We start from the raw sequence: 24,636 nt of genomic DNA, 5'->3' as shown, positions 1-24,636 counted from the left end.
TCTTCAACAAATGGTGATGGGAAAACTGGATTTCTGGATGTAGAAGTATGAAGCAGACCCTCTACACAAAAATCCATTACACAAAAATCCACTCAAAATGGATTAAATACCTAAATCTACTACCTCATACCATCAAATTATTAGAGAACATTGGGGAAACCCTGCAAGACATGGGCACAGGCAAAGACTTCTTGGTAAAGATCACAGAGGCAGAGGCAAGCAAAGCCAAAATGGGATTACTTCAAATTGAGAAGCTTCTATATGGCAAAAGAAACATCAAAGTAAAGAGGCAACAGACAGAATGGGAGAAATTATTTGTAAATTATGCAACTGATAAAGGATTAATAACCAGAATATCAAAGAGATCAAGAAACTCCACAGCAACAACATAGACAACCCAGTGAAGAAATGGGCAAAAGACTTAAAGATATTTTTCAAAAGAGGAAATCTGGTCCTGGCCTTTTCTTTGTTGGGAGGGTCTTTATTACTGATTGAACTTCTGTCTTGACAATGGGTCTGATTAGGTTTTCTGTGTCTTCATGGCTCAATTTAAGTAGGCTGTATGTGTCCAAGAATCTGTTTCTTCTTGGTTTCCCACTTTGTTTGCATACAGCTCTTTGTAGTAATTTATGATGATTCTTTTTGTTTCTGTGGTGTCTGTTATATTTCCTTTTTCATCCCTGATTTCATTGGTTTATATCTTCTCTTTCCTTTTAATGGTTAGTTGGGCCAATGGTGTGTCAATTTTATTTTTTCAAAAAGCCTGTTCGTTTTGCTGATCTTTTGTGTTTTTTAATTCAATTTTGTTGATTTCTTTTCTAATATTAATTATTTCTTTTCTCCTTCTAGTTTTGGGTTTGGTTTGCTGTTTTTCTAGATTTTTGAGAGGCATTGATAGCTCATTTATTTGGTGCCTTTCCAATTTATTGATATAGGCATTGATTGCTCTTAACATTGCTTTTGCTGTATCCCATAAGTTTTGATATGTTTTATTGTCATCTTCATTTGTTTCCAAAATTTTTTTTATTTTTCTTTTGATTTCTTCTATGACCCACTATTAATTCAGGAATTAAGTGTTTGCATATGTTCTAGAGATTCCAGATTGCTGATTTCCAGCTTCATTACATTATGTTCTGAGAATATGCATGGTATGATTTCGATTTTTTTCAATTTGCTGAGACTTGCTTTATGACCTAGCATGTGGTCAATCCTAGAAAAGGTTCCATGTACTGGTGAGAAGAATGTGTATTCTGCAACTGTGGGATGAAAAGTTCTGTAGATATTTGTTAGGTCTGTTTACTCTATAGTGTTGATTAACTCTGTTGTTTCTTTGCTAATATTCTGCCTGGTTGATCTGTCCATTGTTGAAAGTAGAGTATTGAAATCTCCCACTACTATGTTATTTCAGTCCTTGTCTCCCTTTAGATACCTTAACAATTCTTTTAAATAGTTAGGTGGCCTGTAATTAGGTGCATATATGTTTATAATAGTTACATCTTCCTGTTGAATTGATCCCTTATTCATTACATAGTGTCCTTTGTCTGTTTTAACAGTTTTTGTGTTAAACTCTATTTTGCCTATTAAGATGGCTACACCAGCTCTTTTTTGGTTTCTCTTAGCATGAAATATCTTTTTCCATAGATTCAGTCTGCATGCATCTTTGTTAGTGAGATGTGTTTCTTGTAGGCAGCAAATGTTTTTTTTAATCTATTCAGCCATTTTGTGTCTTTTAACCAGAGAGTTAAGGCTGTTTACATTCAAGGTGACTATTGATAAGTAATGACTTTGCCCTACCATTTTTCCATAAATACTCCTATTTTTTACTTTTGATTTCCTTTGTACTTTTACTGAGAGATTTCCTTCCTTTACCTTCTTCTATAGTGATGACCATGATTTTGTGTTTGTGTGTGCAACACATCCTTAAATATCTTCTGCAGGGCTAGACAGGTGGTAACAAGTTCTTTCAGTTTCTGTTTGTCATGGAAGGTCTTTATTTTACCTTCGTTCATAAATGAGAGCTTTGCAGGTTATAGTATTCTGGGTTGACAGTTTTTTTCTCTTAATCCTTGGACTATATCTTGCCATTCTCTCCTAGCCTATAGGGTTTCTGATGAGAAATCTGCTGTGAATCCAATTGGAGATCCTCTGAAAGTAACCTGCATTTCTCTCATGCACATTTTGGAATCTTCTTTATATTTTACTGTGGAGAATTTCATTACAATGTGTTGTGGTGAAGATCTTTTCTGGTCATGTCTGTTAGGAGTTCTTTTGCATCTTGTATTTGGATGTCTCTTTCTTTCTCCAAATTGGAGGATTCTTCTGTTATAATTTCACTAAAAAGGCCTTCTAACCCTTTCTCTTTCCACACCTTCAGGATCTCCCAGAACCTGTATATAGAGTCATATAGTATTCTGTATATCCCAACAGTGTTTTTTAGTTTTCTAATGTTTTTTCTTGTGTTTCTTCTGACTGTATAATTTCTTGTACTTTGTCTTCTAAGTCGAATATTCTTTCTTTTGCTTCACTGATTCTATTGTTAATTCTCTCCACTATTTTTTATTTTTTGAATTCTTCATGTCCAAGATTTAATTTTGATTTCTCTTTAAGATCTCAGTTTCATGGAAGAAATTTTCTTTCATGTCATGTATGGATTTCATTAGTTTGTGCATTTGCTTCTGATTACTTCTAAGTAATTCTATGATCAATGTTTTGAATTCCATTTCTGGCGTCTCATCTTCACAATATAGTATTGAAGTGTTGTGTTCTTTTGGGGGTGTCATGTTGTCTTTATTCTTGTTTCTTGTATTGGTGCATTTGTTATTCAGCATTTGTGGAGATACTTGTTGGTTTCTTCTTTTTTCACTGTGGTGGCTTTTATCTTTGCACTATGTCTGAGTGGATTAGTGGAGCAACTGCTTTCAAGGAATAACTAGAGTCGTGTGCTGGGTGTGGCCATGGAGCTCTGTTCAGTGCTCCAGGGTAGAGGGCGTGTCTGATGTGACCTACCCAGCTGGTAAATCCTTCCCTCCCTCCCTCCCTCCCTTCCTTCCTTCCTTCCTTCCTTTTCTTTCTTTTCTTCCTGTCTCCCTCCCTTCCTTTTCTTCCTTCCTTCCTCTCCTCTCCTCTCCCCTCCCCTCCCCTCCCCTCCCCTCCCTCCTCTCCTTTTTTTTCTTCTCTCTTTTTCTTCTTCTTTTCAGAGAGGTTTCTTCTTATCTGTTAGCATAGACGCAGCTGAGCTCCCCTCCTCAAAGGAGATCAGTGCCTGGGTGCTAGCCCAGGTAAGTATATTATTCAACTTCTCTGCTGGAAGGACCACACAAAGGTTCTGTGCAGTCCTTAGTGTAAGCTCAGATTGCCTAGTAGTGTCCCTTGCCAGGTAACCAGGGAGCCCTGAGCGTGTGGAGCCTCCCACAGTGACTGCCCAGAGTCCCAGCCACACCCTGAGTGCTGGGCTCAGAACTGAGCTGGTGCCACTATTACGTATGACCAAAATGGCGCCTGCTCTCTGTCAGCTTGTTACAGAATGCCTTTGCAGGATGATCAAGGAGAGAGAAAATGTGCCCCCTCTTTGTTTCTTCTCCTCTAGTTTGATGGGTACACTACCAACCACAGGGCTCCAAGCTGGGTTCCCTCTAGGCTCTTCCTGCAGCTTTTTCACCAGTGGCTTGCACTGCTGCAGTGTGGCCTCACCTCCCTCTTCAGCGCTGGTATGGAGGCTCTCAGCTGCTGGAGTCCGAAATTGCCCGTGTCCCCGCCCTCCACGTAGGTCCACTGTACCCCTCCAATCTGTGTAGAGTTCCCTCTGATGTCCCTAACTCTTCCCTGAGCCTGTGCTCTTTCCACTTTTTAAAAACTGTCTTCTCCTAGACTTGAGCACCAAGTTCCCTCCCTACTGCAACATCTTAATCCAACCCTGATGAAAATATTTCAATTTTTTTACCTCATTTTTTCCTGAAACAACCACAGCTACTTTTTACAGGTAGGCACATGAGCACTGAAAGCCTTGTTTAATAAATGACAGTGCTGGGAATGATATTAGATGTTACCTGAAACCATTGAGACTGCTCTGTTAGGTACTTTCAATAGTCTGCTTTTGAATCACAGAATTCTCTGAATTTCATTTTTTATTTTTTATAACAGATACTCTTATTTTAAATAGATCTGCTCTGTAGTTAAAGTCAATTTTCTCTCATTCTGTCCGTAAGCCTGTGCACCTCTTTCTCATTTTTATCCTGAAGTCTTGTACAAGCAGCCTGTTTATGGTCCTACAGATATTAGTTTGTTTTTTAAAAGCTAGATTGCCTTTGAATTTGGAGACACTTGCCACCTTAGATCACTCCTCTCCCCATTCCCTATCATTTAGCAATTTCTTAGTAAAATAGTCATGTATTGTCTGTCCTGCTTCTCTTGGGGTGCTTGCAGTTTTGCTGCATTGGGACAAATGTAGATGATCTTCTATCTGTGTTCAGCTGATGGTTGGATGGGCCATGTTGGTTTCTGAGGGGTGCCTTGACTCTCTTCTACAAGGTCTCTCGTGCATAAGTCAACCAGCTTGGATTGTTCTTGTGATGTTCTAAGAGACAGAGTAGAGGCACTTGGAATTGACATGCTGTCCCTTCCACTGTAACCCAGGGCATGGAGAAAGTCACATGGTTAACTTAATTTCAGGGGTTGGGAAAACAGACTCTACCACTTTGTGGGAGAAGCTACAAAGTCACACAGCAAAGAGAATGGATACAAAGAGAGGAGGAGAGTGGAGCTATTTGTACTTATTTCTTTAAAAGGTTTTTATTTTTTATTTTGTCTTATTTTATTTGAAAGGCAATGAAAGAGAGAGAGAGAGAGAGAGAGAGATCTTCTATCTGCTGGTTTGTTCCCCAAATGCCTGCAACAGCTGGGGCTGGGCCAGCGTGAAGCCAGCAACTCAACCCAGGTCTCCCATATGCCTGACAGGCACACAAATTCTTGAACCATCATCTACTGATTCCCAGAGTGTGCATTAGCAGCAAGCTGATTTGGAAGTGGTAGAGCTGGGACTTGAACCAGGCACTCCAATATGGAATATGAACATCTCAAGTGGCATCTTTAAATGCTGCCCAAATGTCCACCTGAGCCATGTTTATTATCAGTCTGCTTTACTCTTCACTTGATCTTAGCCAAAAAGCCAAGAAGCGGCAGTTTGCTATACTCTTATGGTTTATACTAACTTAGTAAGTAAGCGTGGATTTTGCTTTAGAAAAATATATGAAATGAAGTTCTTAAATTTTATTATTGTGAGGTCATTGTGCATCTAAACTTGAGAGCCATATGAAAAAAGTATTTGTTAAAAAAAACCATAATTCTAGCTATTGTATTAGAAATGAATAAATTTTTAACTCAGCTTTTTGTCAGAGTGTCACTTATATATAGAATAATGCACAAATCATAGGGAGTATAATTAGCATGAGTAAATAGCTCACAAAGCGATCACACCGTGTAGCTGAGAGCTCAAGAAGCAGAATGTTACCCGTACCCTAGGATTCCTCCGTTTGTCCTTTCGCAAGCTTTACCTTCTCCCTCTTTTCCAGATATAATCAGAACTCTGACTCTTACAAACACAGATCAGCTTTGTCACTGTGAACCTTCAAGTCATCCAGTATATGTTCTTATTTCACTCAATGGTGCATGGTCAATACAGTTGCAGTATTGAGGATTCTGGCTGGTGGAGTGCTAATGTCTGTTGATGTTTTCATTAAAATCTTTTCAGTGCCTTTCCCCAATCCTTCATCATATTCTTCTCTGACTTCTCTGTTCATTTTGCATTGCTTTTCAGTTACAGCTTTGTCCTTACAGTTTCCATTATTTCTATTATTTTAAAGGAAGTGTATACTTATTTCTCTCTAGAAAGAAATAGGAAAAGTACATGAGAGAAATGTGGGTATAAAGATGAAACTTAGAATACATTGTTCTTGCTTTGTATTGAGGAAGTAAGAGAGTCTGTCAACCAGATTGGATCATTCAGTTCTTTAGCATATAAGGGGCTGGCGCTGTGGTGCAGTGGGTTAAGCCTCTGCCTGCCTGCAGTGCCAGTATCCTATATGGGTGTCGGTTCGTGTCCCAGCTGCTCCACTTCTGATCCAGGTCTCTGCCTATAGCCTGGGAAAGCAGTAGAAGATGGTCAAAGTGCATGGGCCTCTGCACCCCAGATGAAGCTCCTGGCTCTTGGCTTCAGATACGTCTGGCACTAGCTGATGTGGCCATTTAAGGAGTGTACCAATGGGTGAAAGACCTTTGTCTCTCCTTCTCTGTATCTATAGCTCTACCTCTCAAATAAGATCTTAAAGAAATTGAACATTCTTTTGGTTAAGTCTACCAGAGAATCATCATAATGTCCTACTGTATTTAGTGTCTTAATCCCACAAATTCTAGGGTACTTTTTTTTTTAAAGATTTATTGTATTTATTTGAAAGACAGAGTTACAAAGAGAGGTAGAGACAGAGAGAGAGATCTTCCATCCTGTGGTTCACTCCCCAGATGGCCGCAACAGCTGGAACTGTGCCAGTCTGAAGCCAGGAGCCAGGAGCTTCTTCCATGTTTCACACGTGGGGGCAGGGGCCCAAGGGCTTGGGCCGTCTTCTACTGCTTTCCTAGGCCATAGCAAAGAGCTGGATCAGTAGAGGAGCAGCCGGGACTAGAACCGGCACTCATATGGGATGACGGCGCTTCAGGACAAGGCTTTAACCCACTGCGCCACAGTGCTGGCCCCTCTAGGGTACTTAATATGATGCCATGTCCTAGTTTTTCAAAACCCGTTAATTCATTGTTTTTCATCTACTTGGAAGGCAGAATGAGAGAAAGAGAGAGCTCTCTTATCTGCTGGCTCACTCCCCAGGCAGGGCTGTGCCAGGCTGAAGCTAGGAGCCAGGAATTCCACCTAGGTCTCCTGCATGAGCCACAGGGACCTAAGTAGTTTGTCCATCATCTGCTGCCTCCCAGGCATGAAAACAGGAAGCTGGATTGGAAGAAGTGGTGCCAGAACTCAAACTGATATGGGCTGAGGGTATCTGAAGCAGCAGCTTAACTCACTGCACCACAATGCTTAGCCCCAACTCCTCCGCTGTAGTTGTAGGAATCAATAGGTATTGTGCTGATTGGAAGGTGCTGCTTTACTTCCTGGGCATCTTAGAACCTCTATTGCAGTTCGTAGTCGAAACAGGTACAGTATTTTCATGAACAATTTAAACGAGTTTTGATCTGGACCTGATCAAAATTGGAAAATCATTAGAACCCATTCATTTGCACTTTAGAATTGTTTTCTTGGTACATCCTCTTATTATGCTGTATCACTGGGCTAGGATTCAAAAGGGAAGTGTGTGTTTTTATTTTATTCAGGTTTCCTCAGGAAAGACAGTGTTGAAGTGAGTCATTAACACCTTGTATTTCCCAGTAGCTCTTGGACCTTAATCTCGGGAGCTGTAAAAATCGGTGGGAAGAGGGCTGTTGTGTCTTGAGCGATGAGGAGAGCCCATAGTGGGTTCCTGTTGCTGTGAGTGTTTCCAGGAGGAATTTCTGTAGTGTGTGCAGGCTGTGGTCAGAGCTGCAAGGCCAGCTGAGTGTGTGTGTGTGTGAAGACAATGTCTTCCATGTGTAACACACATGGATCCAGAAGTAAACACAAGCTGTTCTCTGGGCTCTGATAACTCTTTTGCTCTGTTGCCCCGAAGACAGAAGGATGGAGAGGAAGGGAGTTGCTCACACAGTGCTTTGATGGCTTCCCGTGAGTCTGCTCACTGGGCCCACCCTAGGGTGGATTATTATTTTATCAAGGGTGCTGCAGGCGAGGAGGGGAGGCTCTGGCTGCAGTGAGGCCTCGATGGAAAAAACATAACATCAGAGAGACCCGTGCAGTGGCTTCCAGGGCAGCTGGAGGAAGCAGCACTCACAGGATGTTCTCCACACACCACCAGTTTGGAGGGTGTTAATAGACTCTGTATGTGAAAGCAGGGTTCCTACAGCTAAGCATGTAGGAAAAGCCAAGTCAGAAAACCAAGAGTCCTTGACAGAGAACTTCCTGGATCTTACCTGTGTAGCGTATGTGAGAACAGCAGTGCATCTCAAACATGTGTGGCCACAGAATCCCTCTGTTAGCAGAACTCTCCCAAATCCTGTGTTTTGTGCAAAATACCTTGGATAAGATTGCTCTAGAATGTTGGTCTTCATGGCTTTAGCTCACTTATCTCCTAGAATAATTTTTGGAAAGCTTACATTTTTAAGCTGACATTTAATGTTATAAATTTTAAAAAAATCAAATGAATAATGTAGATTCATTTGTGGCATACTTATATTAGATGGGTGCTTTCAGTTGGCTCCTTCAGCTAATGCACATTGTCTTCTATGTAGCCTGATTGGCAAAGCTGGGCCTCCTTTTGAATAAAAAAAAAAAGTCTTATCACCGTTCCTGAAACTGCCCTTCAGCGGTTACATGTTGTGAATTGTTGATTCATTCAATGCATGTGAGAATTTTACATTATGAGGCAGTGTAGTTAGAAAGATCCTGGCTGGGTGAGAGGTATGCCTTGACCCAATAAGAAGGAGATGAAAGGGGAAAACAGAAAAGGAAAAGGGGCTAATGTGTTCCTAGGCAAATCATTTCAAGAGGAAACATTTGAAGGCCAAAATCCAGAAACTGATTGTCTTAAGAGGATCCAAGCCTGTGTGCCTTATGAAGTGTCTTCAGGTGGCAACACTGGGTATATGCACCTCCGAAAAACTGCGTCTTTGTAAAGCTTAAGAAATACTGAGCTTCCTTGCTAGTCAGATTGTCTGGCTGGGCTTGGAACAGTATTTATCTCAAGAGATACTGTTTCTGCTGTCAAGTGGAAGTCATACATTGAATTCTGACATGGAATGTCTGACCATCAGCAAAAGCTGAATCTCCAGAAAGTTTCATGTTTTTATATAGTGAAAAGATTTTCCTGCACTGTTCTCACCTTATGCCTAACTCTGGCTGGTCACTGAGCATGCCTGATTTCCTGCATAAATCCACGTCACAAAGAAGACAGTAAATTATTACTCACTTTGTTAGACGTACATGCTTTCCTATTAGGAGAATAGACGAGTAGAAGTATATTTATATCCCCAAAGGGCACTTATGCTATTCATAATACATTATGCATTAAATGTCATACTTTATTTATTCCTTGGCCTTTTCAACCCTAGCAACTGGCAGATTGTTTTTAAGTCAGAATAATTCCCAGTAACCTTGGGAATTCAATGGTTCTGCCTAATTGTGTTAAAGGAGAGGAAACTGGGATCAAAAGAAATAAATGATTTGCTCTATATAACAAATTTAGCATGCCAATTAACCTAAAAGTTCGGTCTTAGTGGGATAGTTATTTCATTAGATTACTCATGCCCCTTAATCTTTTTTAAAAATACGACTTGGGACAAAATTATCTCTACAAAAGGATAATAGCTATGATTATACCATTTCTGCTGAAGATAGAATCCCATAGTTTTCCAGAGAAATTTTGTAGTCTACAGAGGGAGGAAGATGCATAAATTCATGCTTCTTCTGTTTTTGTTTGTTAAACTAAGTGCTAAAACAATTTTATGTAAATCAGAATACATGAAGGAAGTTTGGCTGACCCTATAAAGTGTGAACCTTCTGAGGCATTATTAGTCAAATATGTTATTAATAAAATTATCACTTTAATAATCAAAACAAAAAGCTTTTGATTTTTAAAAAATAAAATAGCTCAGCCTCAGGAATTGAAGTCTAAATGGAATTATAATTCCCAACTTGCCAGTCATGTTCCATACGGTTGTTAAATGTTGGCCTGTTGTCATCTTCCCAATGCGTCTCCCCAGTGTCTCAAATCCAGATAGAACATGTTCATTTTAATCCATGTTTTATTAACGTGTTTGTAAATCTCTAATTGTCTTCTGTTTTGAAAGATCTTAAAGATTTTTACCACCTCTGAAAGTTATTTAGACAGTTGCTCATGTTTCTTATTAATTTCTGAGGTTTTCATTTAAAATTCATGTGGGATAAGCATTTTGTTTTGTATTTCCTTCTGACACAAAAGATATAAACTATCTAGTCTCCTCTAATCTTCTCAGGAACAAAGCTAGGAATGGAAGAAGGAAGTTGGCAAAAAAAAAAGCTGATTTTTAGATATGAAAGTTTGTTTATAAGTGTTCACTATTGAAGAATGGAATGCTTTTCACATTTTAATTTGTGAGTTGTTGAAACTTGAAGGTGATTTGTCACAAAAATGAGAATTCCACCCCTCAGTAGATACTCGGAGTAATGAGTACTGAGATCTAACAAACTACATCTATAGAAGGATCCTCACAGAGCGCTGGTACTCAGAGCCCCAAATTGGAAGGAACTCAGTTGTCTATCAGTGGTAGAATGGCTAAGTTGATTTTGATATTCCCATACAACAAAATAAAGCAGTAAAAAAATGAATTCCTGCACTTACAACAATATTGATGAATCTGGTAGGCATGACAATGAGCAACAGAAGTCACAAAGAATGTGTGCTTCCCTTTATGTGAAGTACAAGAGCAGGCAAGACCAGTTCATGCTAAGAGTCCAAATAGTAGAAAGCTGTAGGGGACAGGATTACTGAATGGGGAGGGGCACAAGCGGCCTTCTGAGGTGGTGGTCTGGGTTAATCGTGATCTGGGTGATGGTTCCACAGTATATATACACACTCAGGTCTGCGTACTGTACACAACACACACACACACACACACAAAACTCCGTCTAGCTGTATACTTAAGATGGATATGCTTGGGTGTGTATGCAGTCATGTATTGCTTAACAGTGGGGCTGCATTGTGAGAAATGTGTCCTTGGGCCATTTCATCTTCATGCAAGCGTGTTCATGTGCACCTACACAAACCTCAACAGTGTAAGTCCATCACCAGATGTGGCCTCTCGGGGCATTCAAGAGACATGGTACACACAAGGTGTGCGAGGCTACTGCTACCAGAACATGGCATTTGTTTTTCAGTAAACATGTTGAAATTAGCAGACAGGGTGTGTTCTAAAATAACAATGAAATGTGTAGTAGAAAAATACATAAGGCAGTAACCTAGTCATTTATTGTCAAGTGTTATGTGCCTTGCATAGTAGTATGTGCCATGGTCGCATGAGGCTAGAGACGGTATGTTGTTTACGTTAGCATCACTACAAATGTGATTAGTGCCTCTGGCTATCCTGGGACAACAGCTATGATGTTACTAGGTGATCGGAAGTTTCAGCTCCGTTATAATCTTATGGGACTGCCATTACAAACACCATCCATCACTGACTGAAACAATGTTATGCAGTGCATGACTATAAATTGCGGAAACTTAAAAATTAGAAACTTGGTTTAGAACTTGATTAGAACCAATTAGAGGGGCCATTGCTGTGGTGTAGTAGGTTAAGCCTCCACCTGGGCACCGGCATCCCAAATGAGTACTGGTTCGAGTCCTGGATGCTCCACTTCTGATCCAGCTCCCTGCTAACGACCTGGGAAGGCAGTGGAAGATGCCTTAGGTACTTGGGCCCCTGCACCAGATGGAAGACCTGGGTGGAGACCTAATCAGAATAGGACAGTAGGAAGAGTCTCTCACAAATCTGCTTCTTTGTGGATTTTCTTGTTCCTTTTTGTCTGTACCTATAGGTTTGTCTGGTGGTTCTAGTCTTAATTCCTGTCCTCGGTTTTCCCATGGCATCATGATCAAGGCAGTGAGCAATGTTGAGGAGAGTTGAGGGGGAGGCATTGGAAGAGAGCACAAGATTGTGACTGTAAATCTGTCAGAGGGAGGGGGAACCTCCACCCTAACCTGGCGGCCAGCAGCAAGATGAGGTGATACTGATAAGGGACCCTCCTAGCAAGGAAAGTTCTGGGTTGCAGGAGGTGACACAGAATGCGTAGTAGTGCAACCGGTGCACAAGCGTGCAGGCTGTCCAGGGGAAGATGGTGTTAATCACCCTGCCCAGGTAGGGCCTTTAGGGGAAGGGTTTTCTCCTCTTCTCTCAGGGTGGAGGGACGTGGATGCCTTTCTCTTATCTTCTAGAGTTGTGCTGTCCAGTCAAGCATCATGCCTTGTCAGTTGCTCTTTAAAAAAAAAAAGTGCATTCCTTACCGTCTGATGATCCTCACCGTCAGCACGCCAGCTTGCCGCAGCCTCCTACGTGCCCTGCTGCTTCAGTGGCCAGACTTTGAGTGTCTTCTCCTCAGGCATATGCTGGCCAGGTGAATTTTCCCAGAGCCTGCTTTTGATTACCTCTCTCTGCTGCTCAGAAACTTTTAGCATAGCCCTCGGTTCTCAAAAAATTGATTACAAACCTTGCCTGGCTTTTACCAGCTCTGTTTCCAACTATGTACCTTCCAGAGAGTTCTTTTCTAGCCAGTGGTTTGACTCACCATTTCCTGAGCCCCTTCCCCTGGCCAGTCTCTGCGCTCATGCTTCAGCGTTCACCCACGGAAAACATTCCTTCTCTTCCTTGCCTGTCCGCCTAACTCCTCTCCAGACGGCAAGACCCTGAAGACATCTCGCTTTTTGCACAGTGCTGCAGGCTTTCCTACCTGCAGCTTCCCTTCGTGGCTTGGATCATCTTTTATAGGCAGTTTGAACTTTGTCGAGTTCATGACCGTTCTTCTGTTTGTGATAACTTGGACTGCTTTTCACTACTTTAGTTTTTCCATGCATTTGTAAGGATGCCAGGGCCTCAGGTGAGGGTTCTTGCCCCACCTGTGAGCTGTGTTATGTTGAACTTGTCCTCGCGCTAAAAATGCAAGTGATCTGGAGCCCAGAAGTTTCCGTCAGTTTGGTTCACTAGTAAATCCTCTCCGCCTAACACAAGGACCTGGCATATAACAAATATTACAAAATGAATATTTGTTAAAAAAAATTGTAAGTGTTCAATACATTGTCACTGGTTTGAGATGAGGTCATTTCTACCTACTGTACCTTTTTTTTTTTTTACTATAACTGAGAGATTATCCTAGTGAAAAAGAAAATGAATGCAATTTAGAGGCATAATCTGCTTTGTAGAACATGACTGCCTCTTCTAAAAGAATCTTGTTTTCCTGTAGATATTAATGAATGCCAACTACAAGGTGTGTGCCCTAATGGTGAGTGTTTGAATACCATGGGCAGCTATAGATGTACCTGCAAAATGGGATTTGGGCCGGATCCGACCTTTTCAAGTTGTGTTCGTAAGTACTAATCACTTGTACTCCTCTTTTGGGTCAGTTGTCTTTGGGCTGTATCAGAAAGAATGGGAATACTCAGTGGTGCACTGAAGTCTGTAAATAACTGGAAAACACTGTTAGTGAAAGTGACAAGAGGGAGGGAGCCAGCCTGATTTAGTAAAGTAAATCCATGTGATAGGGCCTTCTCCAGGAAGCATTTTAGTGCTATCAGAAAATTATAAAAAACTTTGATAAAAAGAAAAGAGTTCATTAAAGTTAGCATACCAACCTCTTGTGGTCTCTGAGAGATGAGAACAAGTTTCTCTTTTGTAAATGTTTAAAGTGTTCTTTAGGCTACGTTAAACCCTGTCCCAGCTTCTGCCTTTATTCCAAATTCTGAGTCAGTGGAGTGTGATTTAAAGCGGCTTCACTGTATTTTCTTAGCTGGAAGAATCTGGAAAACTTACCGGGCACTGCCTTTCAGACGTTCTAGTCCAGCTCTAATTTTGAATCTCCTATCAAAGCTACCAGCCTGCCGCAGGCGTTAGACAGCTTTGCCTTCCAGAGGTCTGAGATTTTCTGTTGTTCCTGAAAAGGGTAAAAATCTACCTTCAACTGCACGTTCTAATATTGCTCTGAAAACAGTCCTTCTCCAAAGAGACTTCCATGCCACAAAAACTGATCTGGCGTGATCCTTATTGGAGATGGATACATTTCAGGTACAACGTTCTCACATGCAGAATTTTGAAGGTGAACTGTATTGGTAATCATACCTGATATCATAAAAGTAGGTATACACTGCAAAGTTTTAAAAGATACTGTCAAAGTTTCATATTTTAAACTAATCCATAGCAGACAACTATTAGGATAATTTTAAGAACAGTTCTGTATTATTTTCTCTCTTGATGGGTTTTGTTTTTATTTAGTTTTTACCTAGCTCTGGTGTATGCTAAGCTGCATCCTTCTTGACCCTGGTGTTAAACTTGACCTTTGTTCAAGGCACATTCTTCATGAACATTCCATTATTCGTGTTTAGTTTATCTGTGCCCTAAAGTGTAATACATAGAAATGATGAAATAAAGACAAAAATAGTAGAACAAAAAGGATAGTCTCATTTATTACTTTTGACTGAGTTTTCTGAGTCTTTTTTGAAGCATTGTTACTAATTACTATTTACTTATTCCTTTAAAAACTGTCAAATGCAGATTAGGAAATTTTGCACGTAAGTCCTTTTTTTCCATTTATTTTTTTAACAGTCATTTCTGATCATAGAGCAGATGTGCACCCAGTTATAGGGCTTTTTTTTGGGTGGAGTGGGAGGGCTTGTAAAATTAGACCATAAAATTAAGTTTGCCTACAAGGTACGCTTGAAAATTGGTACAAGGATTTGGACATTTCTAGCCAAAAAATCCCATTGTTAATAATATCCATATAATTTAGAGATAGTTTTTGGCTGATTTGAATTACATGCATAAATATTTGAAATGGTTGTATGAGTTAAGTGGAAAAGATTAGCTTGAATATACTATTTTCTTGTGCATTTTTTTGGTTAAAAGATGATAAAGAGTTTGACTATAGAACTTACACATTTTTTTTTCCTCTTAAATAATTTGACATGTGGTCTGGTTAAAATTCTTACGCACAGGCTGCGGACTAGGTCAACTTGAAGAATTGGTCACAACGTGTTCTGTGAAATTTTGACTAGATCTGATGTCTAAGTTAAGGGCAGACATCCAAGTTTTAATAAGATTGTAGAAACCTGCCAATGAGCATTCTGAAACACTTGCACATTTCCTTAGCATTTATTTTCCTTGTCATTGACCAAATAATTCTGAACATATTAAACAACCATCCATTCTTATTTGAAAAATAAATAATTCAATTTTACGGTTCAGCTACAACAGCTGAAATGATAAGTAGTAAGAGATGTTTGTTGCTAGCTAAACATTCCAATGTCGAGTTTGGAGTTAAAACCTAGGCTTTTACCAGAGTTGAGTAGGCAGATTTATTTCTCTTTCTCTGAATTTACCACATGGAACATCATAGAGATGTATAGAGTTCTTCTGGGAGCCATGATTTGGGTCTGTTCAGAGTGATTTGTCGGTGTAGTCTGTGAAGAAATCGATAGGACAAGTCCGAAGATAGTTGAGAAAAATCAGGGAGGAAGGTGATGGCCACAGAGGAAAAGGGCATCGGGGAAGGAAAATTGGTGATATCCTGGGTAGTCTGGGGAAGTGGCAGGAGACCAGGGAATACCTACACAGGAGGCAGAGGTTACTGTGTAACATTTGAACCAGAAGTTCATGGAAAATGGAATTAAAAGATGAGTTTATTTTGGTGCATAAAAGCTTTTGAAATCCATGCATATGACAGGTTTGCAAAAAGTTCATGGGAAATGTATGTTATGACAAAACTGTGTGTGGATTTCACATTTTCTCACACCAAAATAAACTCATCTTCTAATTCTATTTTTCCAGCGACTTTCTGAAGTTCTCTCATGTTCTCGAGATGTATAAAAGCAGCCTGAGATAGAGTGTGCAAGCAAACGGTGGAGACTAACAGCGTTTTCTCAGGCAGCAAGAATTTAGGGCAGAGCCAGGCAATAAGAGGTGTGGCTGACTCCCTGAACTCCAAGAACAGCACTTGGCAATGGCTGAAGAGCAGTAGGAAGCTCTCTCTGTTCTTAAATTCACGGACATGAACACCCTCAGCGTTCCTTAATTCCCACCAGACGTTGCACCCTTTGATTTTCCTTGCCTGCTCTCCGTCCTCAATTTCACCAGGCCAAAAGGAAAAAGGAGCAGGATGCCGTCATTTTCTGGCCCAGACCTCCATGCCTGTGTCTTAGGATGCTCTAGATTTGTCTCTGCCTATCATGCATGGACATTTTAGGACTTGCCACAGCAAATTCAAGAGTAGGATAGTAACGATTACAGTCAGTGGAAAAGACCTTCCGGCATCTGAGCTGCAATTAATTTTCTTGAGAAATTTAAGGGCTCCAGGATGAGGGTGTGTCCACAGGTTGAGTTAAAAGGCCCAGAGGAAAGAAATTCTGAGCCTGTACTTTTGCTGCTTCATACTGTTCTTGACCCGTGGACTGGAGCTAATTGACACATAGAGGCTTAGAGATAAGATGTGCTCAGGGACTTCCGCCGTGGCCCTGAAGTCATGAGATGAAGGCAAATCCTTCCTGGAAGCCGGGCATGACAATGTCCATTGTTTCTCTTGAGTTTCTGCAGCATCTTTAGGAGATACACATTATTCTCCTTAGCCTGCACATTGGGAAACTGAACTGGTAGCTTTACCTAAGATCACATTGTTCTCCCGGGCACTTGGCTGGGTGCCTGTGCCAGCCTGGACACTTTCGTCTCCTTTGGTTTCCAGGGCAGGTATTAGATTCTTCATAACTGGACATTTCCACTTATTTCTTTAAAAAAATTCATTTTTATTGATTTGAAAGTCAAGAGTTACACACAGAGAGGAGGAGAGGCAGAGAGAGAGTGGGAGGGAGGGAGGGAGAGGGAGAGAGAGGTCTTCCATTTCCTGGTTTACTCCCCAGCTGGCCACACTGGCCAATCTGTGCCTATCCAAAGCCAGGAGCTTCTTCCTGGTCTCCCCCACAGGGTGCAGGGGCCCAAGGACTTGGGCCATCCTCTAGTGCTTTCCCAGGCCATAGCAGAGAGCTGGATCAGAAGAGGAGCAGCTGAGACACGAACCTGTGTCCATATGGGATGCCGGCACTGCAGACTGTGGCTTTACCCACTACACCACAGTGCTGGCCCCGGCCTTTTCCTTTCTTTCCACCTCCTCTGTGACCAGCTCAGCCTAGGCCCCTTGCTTCGCTCGCTTGAAGGTCTTGTGGCACCACAGCCTGGAGGTTAGACGGGTCATGGCAGACTGTTTGCTTCCAGATGATAACAGTTACAACAAAACTATGATGATAATAATGTTTGTTGCATACTTAAGTTCTGGGCACAGTGATAAGTGCTTTACATAGATTATCATATAAAATACTTATTAGACTTCTATGAGATTATACTGTTATTCTTCCTATTTTGGAAATGAAAGAATTAAGATGCTGAGAAGTTAGGGATCTTTCCAGAAGTCACAATCCCATAAGAGCTTGAACCCAGGTTGGAACTGAGTCTGTCTTAGTCCATAAGCTGAGCCTTTGATCAAGAAGAGGAACATGGCCAGAATACAGGGGAGAAAGTCGTATCGTAAAGGAAAGGTACTGATTAGTCTCACCTGTCACATGGTAGGTTGCATGGCCGCACCCTGCAGTTGCCCTAGAATCATTACTTATTTTATTTTGGTTCTCCCAGAATTTATTTTTAATTGCCAATTTCCCAAAAAGGATGCCCTGAGGCTTATCTGCAGGAAGGCCATCTACCTCTCAGATACCTCGGAACAGACTTCCCTGCCCGCTTCCCGCCCCGCACCTGCATCCTGTCATCCACATCCTAAGAATTTGAAGCTCGAAAGGAGGTGAAGCTCTAATACTGCGTTTCACCCCGGAAAGGAGGGAGGATATGGGGGGCATGAGAGTGACCGCAGCCAAGTAGGGTTACCCAACATTTATGCCTTTGTTCTTTGCTAAATTCTTCTCTAGTTTTTAAACTTCTTCAAAGTGCTGGATGCATTTGTATCTGCTTGATGTTATTTACCATCCACCTTTTAATATACTAGATTAGCATGTCTTTGAAAGTATAATGAGAGTTCATTGCCCAGCCCTGTGGTTAGGGCCATAGATAAGTGTAAATTGCTTAATTTACCATTGAGGAACCCAAATAATACTCACAGAACTATAGAACTTTGCCTTTTCACTCTGTTTTGTACTTGGATTGCCACCACCTGGGATTTATGGTTAAGATTCAATACCGTACTTGGGTACAGAGCTCAAAGTTTATTCTGATTTTTTTTGAAAATTTGCCTCTTTCTCTATGACAAGAGCAAAACATTTGTTTTTCTTGATGAATGTCTCTTCTGGTGGGTGTTTGCCTGTGCAATGTTTTTCACTTTAGATCCAGAATCTGAATCTTTTTGCCCTCAAGTTAGCAACATACCCTGCAGAAAATGCAGTCTGAGAAAGCACTGGTGTTTATAATTACATATTAGAACTTTGGTAATCACCCTTTGTTACTGTACCTCAGCCACTTTACACTCAGATCCATTTCTGTTTTTTCTTAAAAAATCTGGCAGTTCTTACTTTTGTTGGTGTAGCATAAAGCCATATGAATCGGAAGGTTTCGTCACGTGTGCTATATTTTCAGTTATCAATATAGAACACTAATGAATTATCCTTTACACTTAGCCTTCCGAGTGGAGTTAACCTCGAGTTTAACAGATCCCCAGACAACAGAAACTGCAATCTTGCATTGTTCTGGATAGCAAATTATTGCTGAGGTTATGTGTCATGCTGCCCAGAATGTGAAAATGCTAGAGGTGTTTAATAATAAAATAAATGGAATTACCATGCAAGACATTTGAAGTGATAGAAGAATAATAGGTAGTATGATAGGTATGAAAATTGAGGCAGTTTTGAAGGGCACACCCTGTTAGAAAACTGAGGCATAAATGAATTATTTTGGTCTGCAGAGTTGTAGATCAAAGAAAACGTGAATCATGGGACCATCTGTAAAATTCAGGTTTGTACGCCAGACCTTTTTGGTGTTTCCTTGCTCCTCTTCGGTCTTTGAGGGAGCAGATTTATTGTTAGTTCGTTGCTTTTTCTTATGTGCACTTGGGGCAGGTCAGAATGTTCAGTCTGAACATGAGCTGACACTCCCTGCCTCACCGACAGTTGACTTATTGATGTCTTCTACAATCCAATGATTCTCTTTCTACTCCCATTCTAAAGAACTCTTGAGCTGCTTTGAGAGCTGTCATAAAAAAAAAAAAAAAAGCCAGTGCCCCCAGACATCCACAACATACAAGGAATATTTAGGTTAGGAGATGATGGACTTAGAAAACTGACCGCAGGATGTTTGGGAGGGGCCCAGCGTTATGGCCTAGCAGGTTAAGCTGCTGACTGCAGCTCTGGGGTTCCGTGTGGGCGCCAGTTCAAGCCCTGGCTGCCCCTCTTCCAATCCAGCTCCCTGCTAATGCACGTAGGAAAGAAGAAGATGGCCCAAGTCCATGGGCCCCTGCACCCATGTGGGAGACTCCGATGAAGCTCCTGGCTTTGGCCAGGCCAAGGCTCTGCCCTTGTGGCCATCTGGGGAGTGAACCAGCAGATGGAAGATCTCCCTATTTCTCCTTCTCTCTCTGTAACTCTACCTTTCAAATAAAAGTAAAATAAATCTTTGAAAAATAGAGTTTTTTGGGGGAAGCAATAACACATTAGACCTATTATTTGATAAAATGCCCAAGATTTTACATTTTCCTTTGTGCAGTGCACGAGATTTCAACAACCAGAGAGTCATTTAATAAGCAATATCTTAAAAGTAGCACCCATACATTTCCTTAAAACACTGAATTTCTCATTCAGACTTTTGGCTTAACGTAGGTACAGGTATGGTAGGCTGCTTCAAACAGAGTACCTGGGTAACAATAGCAGGCTTGGTTCCTAAGATAGTTTCAGTACCCTAGACACATGAGTGAGGTGGGGATACTGGAGTGCACGTGGAGAATTAAACGGAAGGATGCCAGTGTCCCAGCTTGCCAGTGTCAAGCATTTGCAGGCACTCGACTTTGCTCTGAACAGCCCCTGTTCCTGGGACCTAGGAATAACACTAATGTGATTAGTGTTGTAATTAAGCCCACCATGTGTAAAATCTCTTGCGAGATGACTTGACATTGTTTCCATGGAAATATGTGTTGTAAGGCCCAAACAGTCTTTGGAGAGGAAATTTTTGAGCAAAGTCCTTTGTGAGCTATGTTAAAATTATGCACGTGTTCTAAGGACCATTATTGCAGAGACACATATAGTCATGCACACGCTATTTGAGTGGTGCTGAATTATTCTGGGGATGTATTATCCTTTGGGGGATATTAACCATGCCTTTTTTTTTTTTTTTTGGTCTGACTTTTTGTCCATGAACTTTGATCTTTCATAGCTTATTTGCGTGGATGCCAAAAAGTGAGTAGGATATGAAGAAGTAAAGAGTTAGATTTCTCCATCTCACTGTTTTTTGGTTTTTGGTTTTTTTAAGGAGCTCTTGGCAAAGCTGGCCTTACTAGACATACTGTGAACATTTCAAAGCTTCAGGGAGGTCCCCTCTTCACCCCTTAAACCTCCTGCACTGACCCCCAGTTCACCTGTACTATCTATCTTGAGCTTTCTACTCCTTGCTGGAATTCTACCACTGAGCAGTAGCCAAGTTGAGTACAAATGCCCATGAGAGGATGGAGATAGCTAGTTTTACTATCAGTAAGGTGGTTGATTTTTGTTTTCTCTCTAGCAGGAGTTTAGCCTGTTATTCCTAGCATGCATGGTGAACCTATCATTTATAATTTAGGAAGTTGCTGAGCCTCAGCCAGTGTATTACTTAGGGTTCTCTGCAGAGAAATACAACCAGTGGATGCGTGTGTGTGCCAATTCCTTGACATAAAAACCACCCTCGCTGATAAATATATATATATATGGACACATAAAAATCTAGGCATAATTTTTCATACTGTGCCTTTTCTATGAACTCCTTAAAGGTTCAGCATTTATGGGTTTAAAAAAACTATAAAAGTAAACTTTTAATTCCATTTTCCATGAACTTTTTGAAGTGCCCTCATATGGATTATGTATTAGTAAGGAGATATTTATTTCAAGGAGTTGGCTCACAAATGGAAGAAACTGGCAAGTACCAACCCTGCGAGGATGGGCCGGAAGGCTGGGGAGCCCAGGAGGAGTTGATGCTGAACTTGAGTCTGAGGGCAGCCTTGCTGGCGAATCCCTTCTTCCTCAGGGGAGATTGATCTGTTTTCATCTAAGGTCTTCAATTCATGGGAGGAGGCCTACCCAAAGTATGAAGGGTAGTTGGCTTTCACTCAGAGTCTTTTTGTTACAATGTTAATCTCATGTAAGCAACAACAACAAAATAACTGCAAACCTTTATAGCAGCATCCACATCAGTATTTTCCCAAACATCGGGGTATCATGGCCAAGCCAAATTGAAAAATAAAGTTAACCATCATAGCCCGTCACAATGTGTTCCTTAGGCTTTACAGCTCGGTAGACCTGTAATTTGGACCTAGGCCTGTCTGTCTATAAAAGCCTTGCTTTTTCTGTTGTGCCTTAGCACAGAAATGTAACTGGGTTGTTTCTATAGCATCTAGCTGAGGTATCAGTCCCATTGGAAGCATGAAAATTTAGATCTGAGCACAAAGCATAGGAAGTGTACATGATTCGGGAGCACCGAATGCTGGAAGAACTGAGTAAAGTAAAGGCAACTTGGGAAAACCTCATTTGGATAGTGATAGAGAGAAGAGTGGACTGGTTGGGGGGAGGGATTCAGCAGTCTAAATTGATTCTGTAGAACACAGCCTGTCCACATTTGGATAAGAAAATGAACTTCTTGAAGGTGGAGTTGTCTTACTTATCCTCCTGTTTGCCCAGTGTGCCTGGAAGGGTGTCAAGCTGTTAGACTGTCCTTACTCTTAGTAGACAAGTTGAAAATTAGGATTTGGATCAAGGCATCAGATGACTCTAGCCTGGGGAGCTTCTATGGTCTTTTCTGAGGGGTTGAGCATACCACCTACTCCTCCTCCAGGGTGTTACACGGCTAGAACAGGGGTTGTGGTTTTAATAATAGGTGACTAGGTTTATTTGGGGACAAATGTTTTTGTTGAAATTGTTTCTTTTCACTTAGGCACACATACCCAATTTAAAACAGAAGGGACCAGGCAGGGAGGGTCATTGTCAAGGCATTTGGTACCCTTACTCTAAAATTCATTTGGTAAACTGACTCTCCATCAAGATGCCCTCAGTGGGGATAGATTGACTCTGAAGGGTGGTTTCTGATTCTTGCTTTAAGGTTCATTTTGTTATGGCTTGAAAAGCCAACCTGATTTTTGTTGCTCATATGATGTCGGGCTTTATCTCTGCTTTAGCGGATCCCCCTGTGATCTCGGAAGAGAAAGGGCCCTGTTACCGACTTGTCAGTTCCGGAAGGCAGTGTATGCACCCTCTGTCTGTCCACCTCACCAAGCAGCTCTGCTGTTGTAGTGTGGGCAAGGCCTGGGGCCCACACTGTGAGAAATGTCCCCTTCCAGGCACAGGTAAGACATGTCCAGCTGCATGCTCCCAGATGTTCCCAGTGACACAAGTACATGAGTTGACTTGGGAAGCTTGGATTGTTTTTGGTTTCTGACTTTAGTTTCTAGCAATGTAGCGTGTTTTCATCATTTCTGTAGAGAACACAGACATACAAAGTTGGATCAGTGGGAAACATTACATGGAAAGAGATTTTCTCATTTTGTGGTAACATCAAACTTCTTTTGAATATCAAGAGAAACCATTGTATTATATCGACAACTCCCAGTATTCTACGTCTGATACGTAAGTGTAGGGAGACCAGCAGCTCTGAAGGGCTCTTTGCTTTCCTAATGATTGGCCTATCCACACTGCCCAGTAACTTGACCTTGTCCAGGTTGACTCATTCACTCATTTATTGAATATCATGCTTAATTTCTTTAATTGGAGAGGGAAGGAATTATATTCATGATTGAGTTTATACTATTAAGATTAAGAAATAACTGAAGGGCAGAACTTGCCAGAACCCCTGTGAACTTCCAGAGCCATTAAGTATTAAATTGATTCTTTATCCTTCAGTTTAGTGCATAATTGCCTCATGCCCTGAAAGGGGGAACTTCTCTGTTCTAAACACCCTGCTTTCCACCAAGCCATCACTAACTCAAGCAGGCTCATATGCTGTTAAGTGGAAGAAAATGAACTGTAACTTGCAAATGTTGGACATGATATTAGGAACAGGTGGCCTCAGTAACCCTGGCTTGCAAAACAGTTTACAATTATTTTTATTTGATGAGATACTTCCCACTTAGGGAAGTGCATGAACTGTCACAGAGCTGCATAGCATCTTGCAGCTATAATGTATGCTTTATAACTGCCAGGATTTAAATGTTAATTTAAATATCGTGATCCACCTTTGTTTGGGGTTAGACTATAAAAGAACTGTTACGGCAAAGGATAGTACCTTGTGGATGATTAATTTTTAGGCTACATAATTTTAGATACCTCCAAAAGTCCTTAGAAGCCTCCTACATGTACCATCTAATCCACTCATTATTACAAAGGAACAATCAAGTGATTTTCATAAAAATATTTAGTTTGTTAGTACTTCAGAATTTGGTAAAAATAAAAAAAATGTCTTGTTCTGGAAACAACTATTTTCAAGTATGAATTGTATTTCCTGCTTAAATATAAGAATGAGCTACCACCATTTAGTGTGTGATCCTTAAGAAAACAATATCTTAGCATGCTTTAAAGGACTATTTCAGAGTTTGCTTTTTATTGAGAACTAATTTTAGGTCTAGAACATTCAATAGAAGACCTCTTGTTCAGTGGAAGTGAGAAATGGCTGACTTTACTTTCAGTTTTAAAAGTAGAAATGAAAAAGTGACCATAAGCTCCTTGGTGTCTGCTTTTGGTAATTTGCCTCCAACACTAACAGCAGAGGGATTAGGTGGAGTTTTCCTCCTTAGGCCACACACCGCCTTGCTACCCTTGGCTTTCCCTTTTACTTAGTTGTGGGGATTATACAGTGGAGGTTAGCAAATCTCATGTGCCGAGACTACTATTTTAAAGAATGCAAAACCGCTTATTTTTGGCACGAATAGTGATTCCAGGGCACAGGCCATCTCCCCATCCTCTGGTTGTGGCCAGGCTTTTGTCTCATCGTCATCCCTTTCCTTGACAATTAACTCCTTTCCTCTTGGCATTTCCTTCCTTTCTTGATTTTGTCATGTCTTGAGCATGTCTCACTTGGTGGGATACTTTCTCAGCGTGTTCAGACTCTCCCTTCAGAAATACCCTTTTCTGCCCTTCACCAGCATCTCCCTACCAGCTGACACCATGACTTCATTCTGACTGAGCCTTTTGGATTCAAGGAGAAATAAGTCATGAGGATTTTAGCACCTCATTCCCAGAACAGTGATTTCTCTTTGTTTCCTTTGTAGTCTTCTTGCTCATTATCTAACAGAGCTATCACTGAACTCTGTAATAAGTAATGAAATTATACCAAAGCAAGAGAAAAAGCAGAAAGCCTAATTTTGGCTGATATGTGAATACACACAAAACAAACTGTATATAATTTATATACATATGTATATTGTCTTCTATATATCAAAATATATGCTAATAGCTACATATAGCTTATATGTAACATAATACTACACTGATATATGAGTACAGTATCTTCTAATTGGTTTGATATATTAAACTATATTAAATATATGTTATATGTATTCTGATTGGGTAGGGTAAGGAATTAACAGAAAAAATGTTT

At 40.8% G+C, this 24,636-nt stretch overlaps 1 protein-coding gene across 17 annotated transcripts in view; it reads left to right on the top strand.

Moving 5' to 3' along the window:
• The window catches only part of LTBP1 (latent transforming growth factor beta binding protein 1), a 446,285-nt gene that overhangs the window by 287,031 nt on the left and 134,618 nt on the right, over positions 1–24,636 (top strand). For all 17 annotated transcript variants that reach the window (XM_051843010.3, XM_008254559.5, XM_089326552.1 and 14 more), the window contains 2 exons: positions 13,079–13,201; positions 22,223–22,390. In XM_051843010.3, the coding sequence (XP_051698970.3) occupies positions 13,079–13,201; positions 22,223–22,390 (291 nt within the window). The remainder of the gene's footprint in view (positions 1–13,078; positions 13,202–22,222; positions 22,391–24,636) is intronic.

The sequence above is a fragment of the Oryctolagus cuniculus genome, chromosome 2 (assembly GCF_051225735.1).
Source record: "Oryctolagus cuniculus isolate XC-2025 breed Fujian yellow rabbit chromosome 2, ASM5122573v1, whole genome shotgun sequence".
NCBI lineage: Eukaryota > Metazoa > Chordata > Mammalia > Lagomorpha > Leporidae > Oryctolagus > Oryctolagus cuniculus.
The sequence above is the reverse complement of the archived record's forward strand: the minus strand, read 5'-3'. Positions and strand labels throughout refer to the sequence as shown.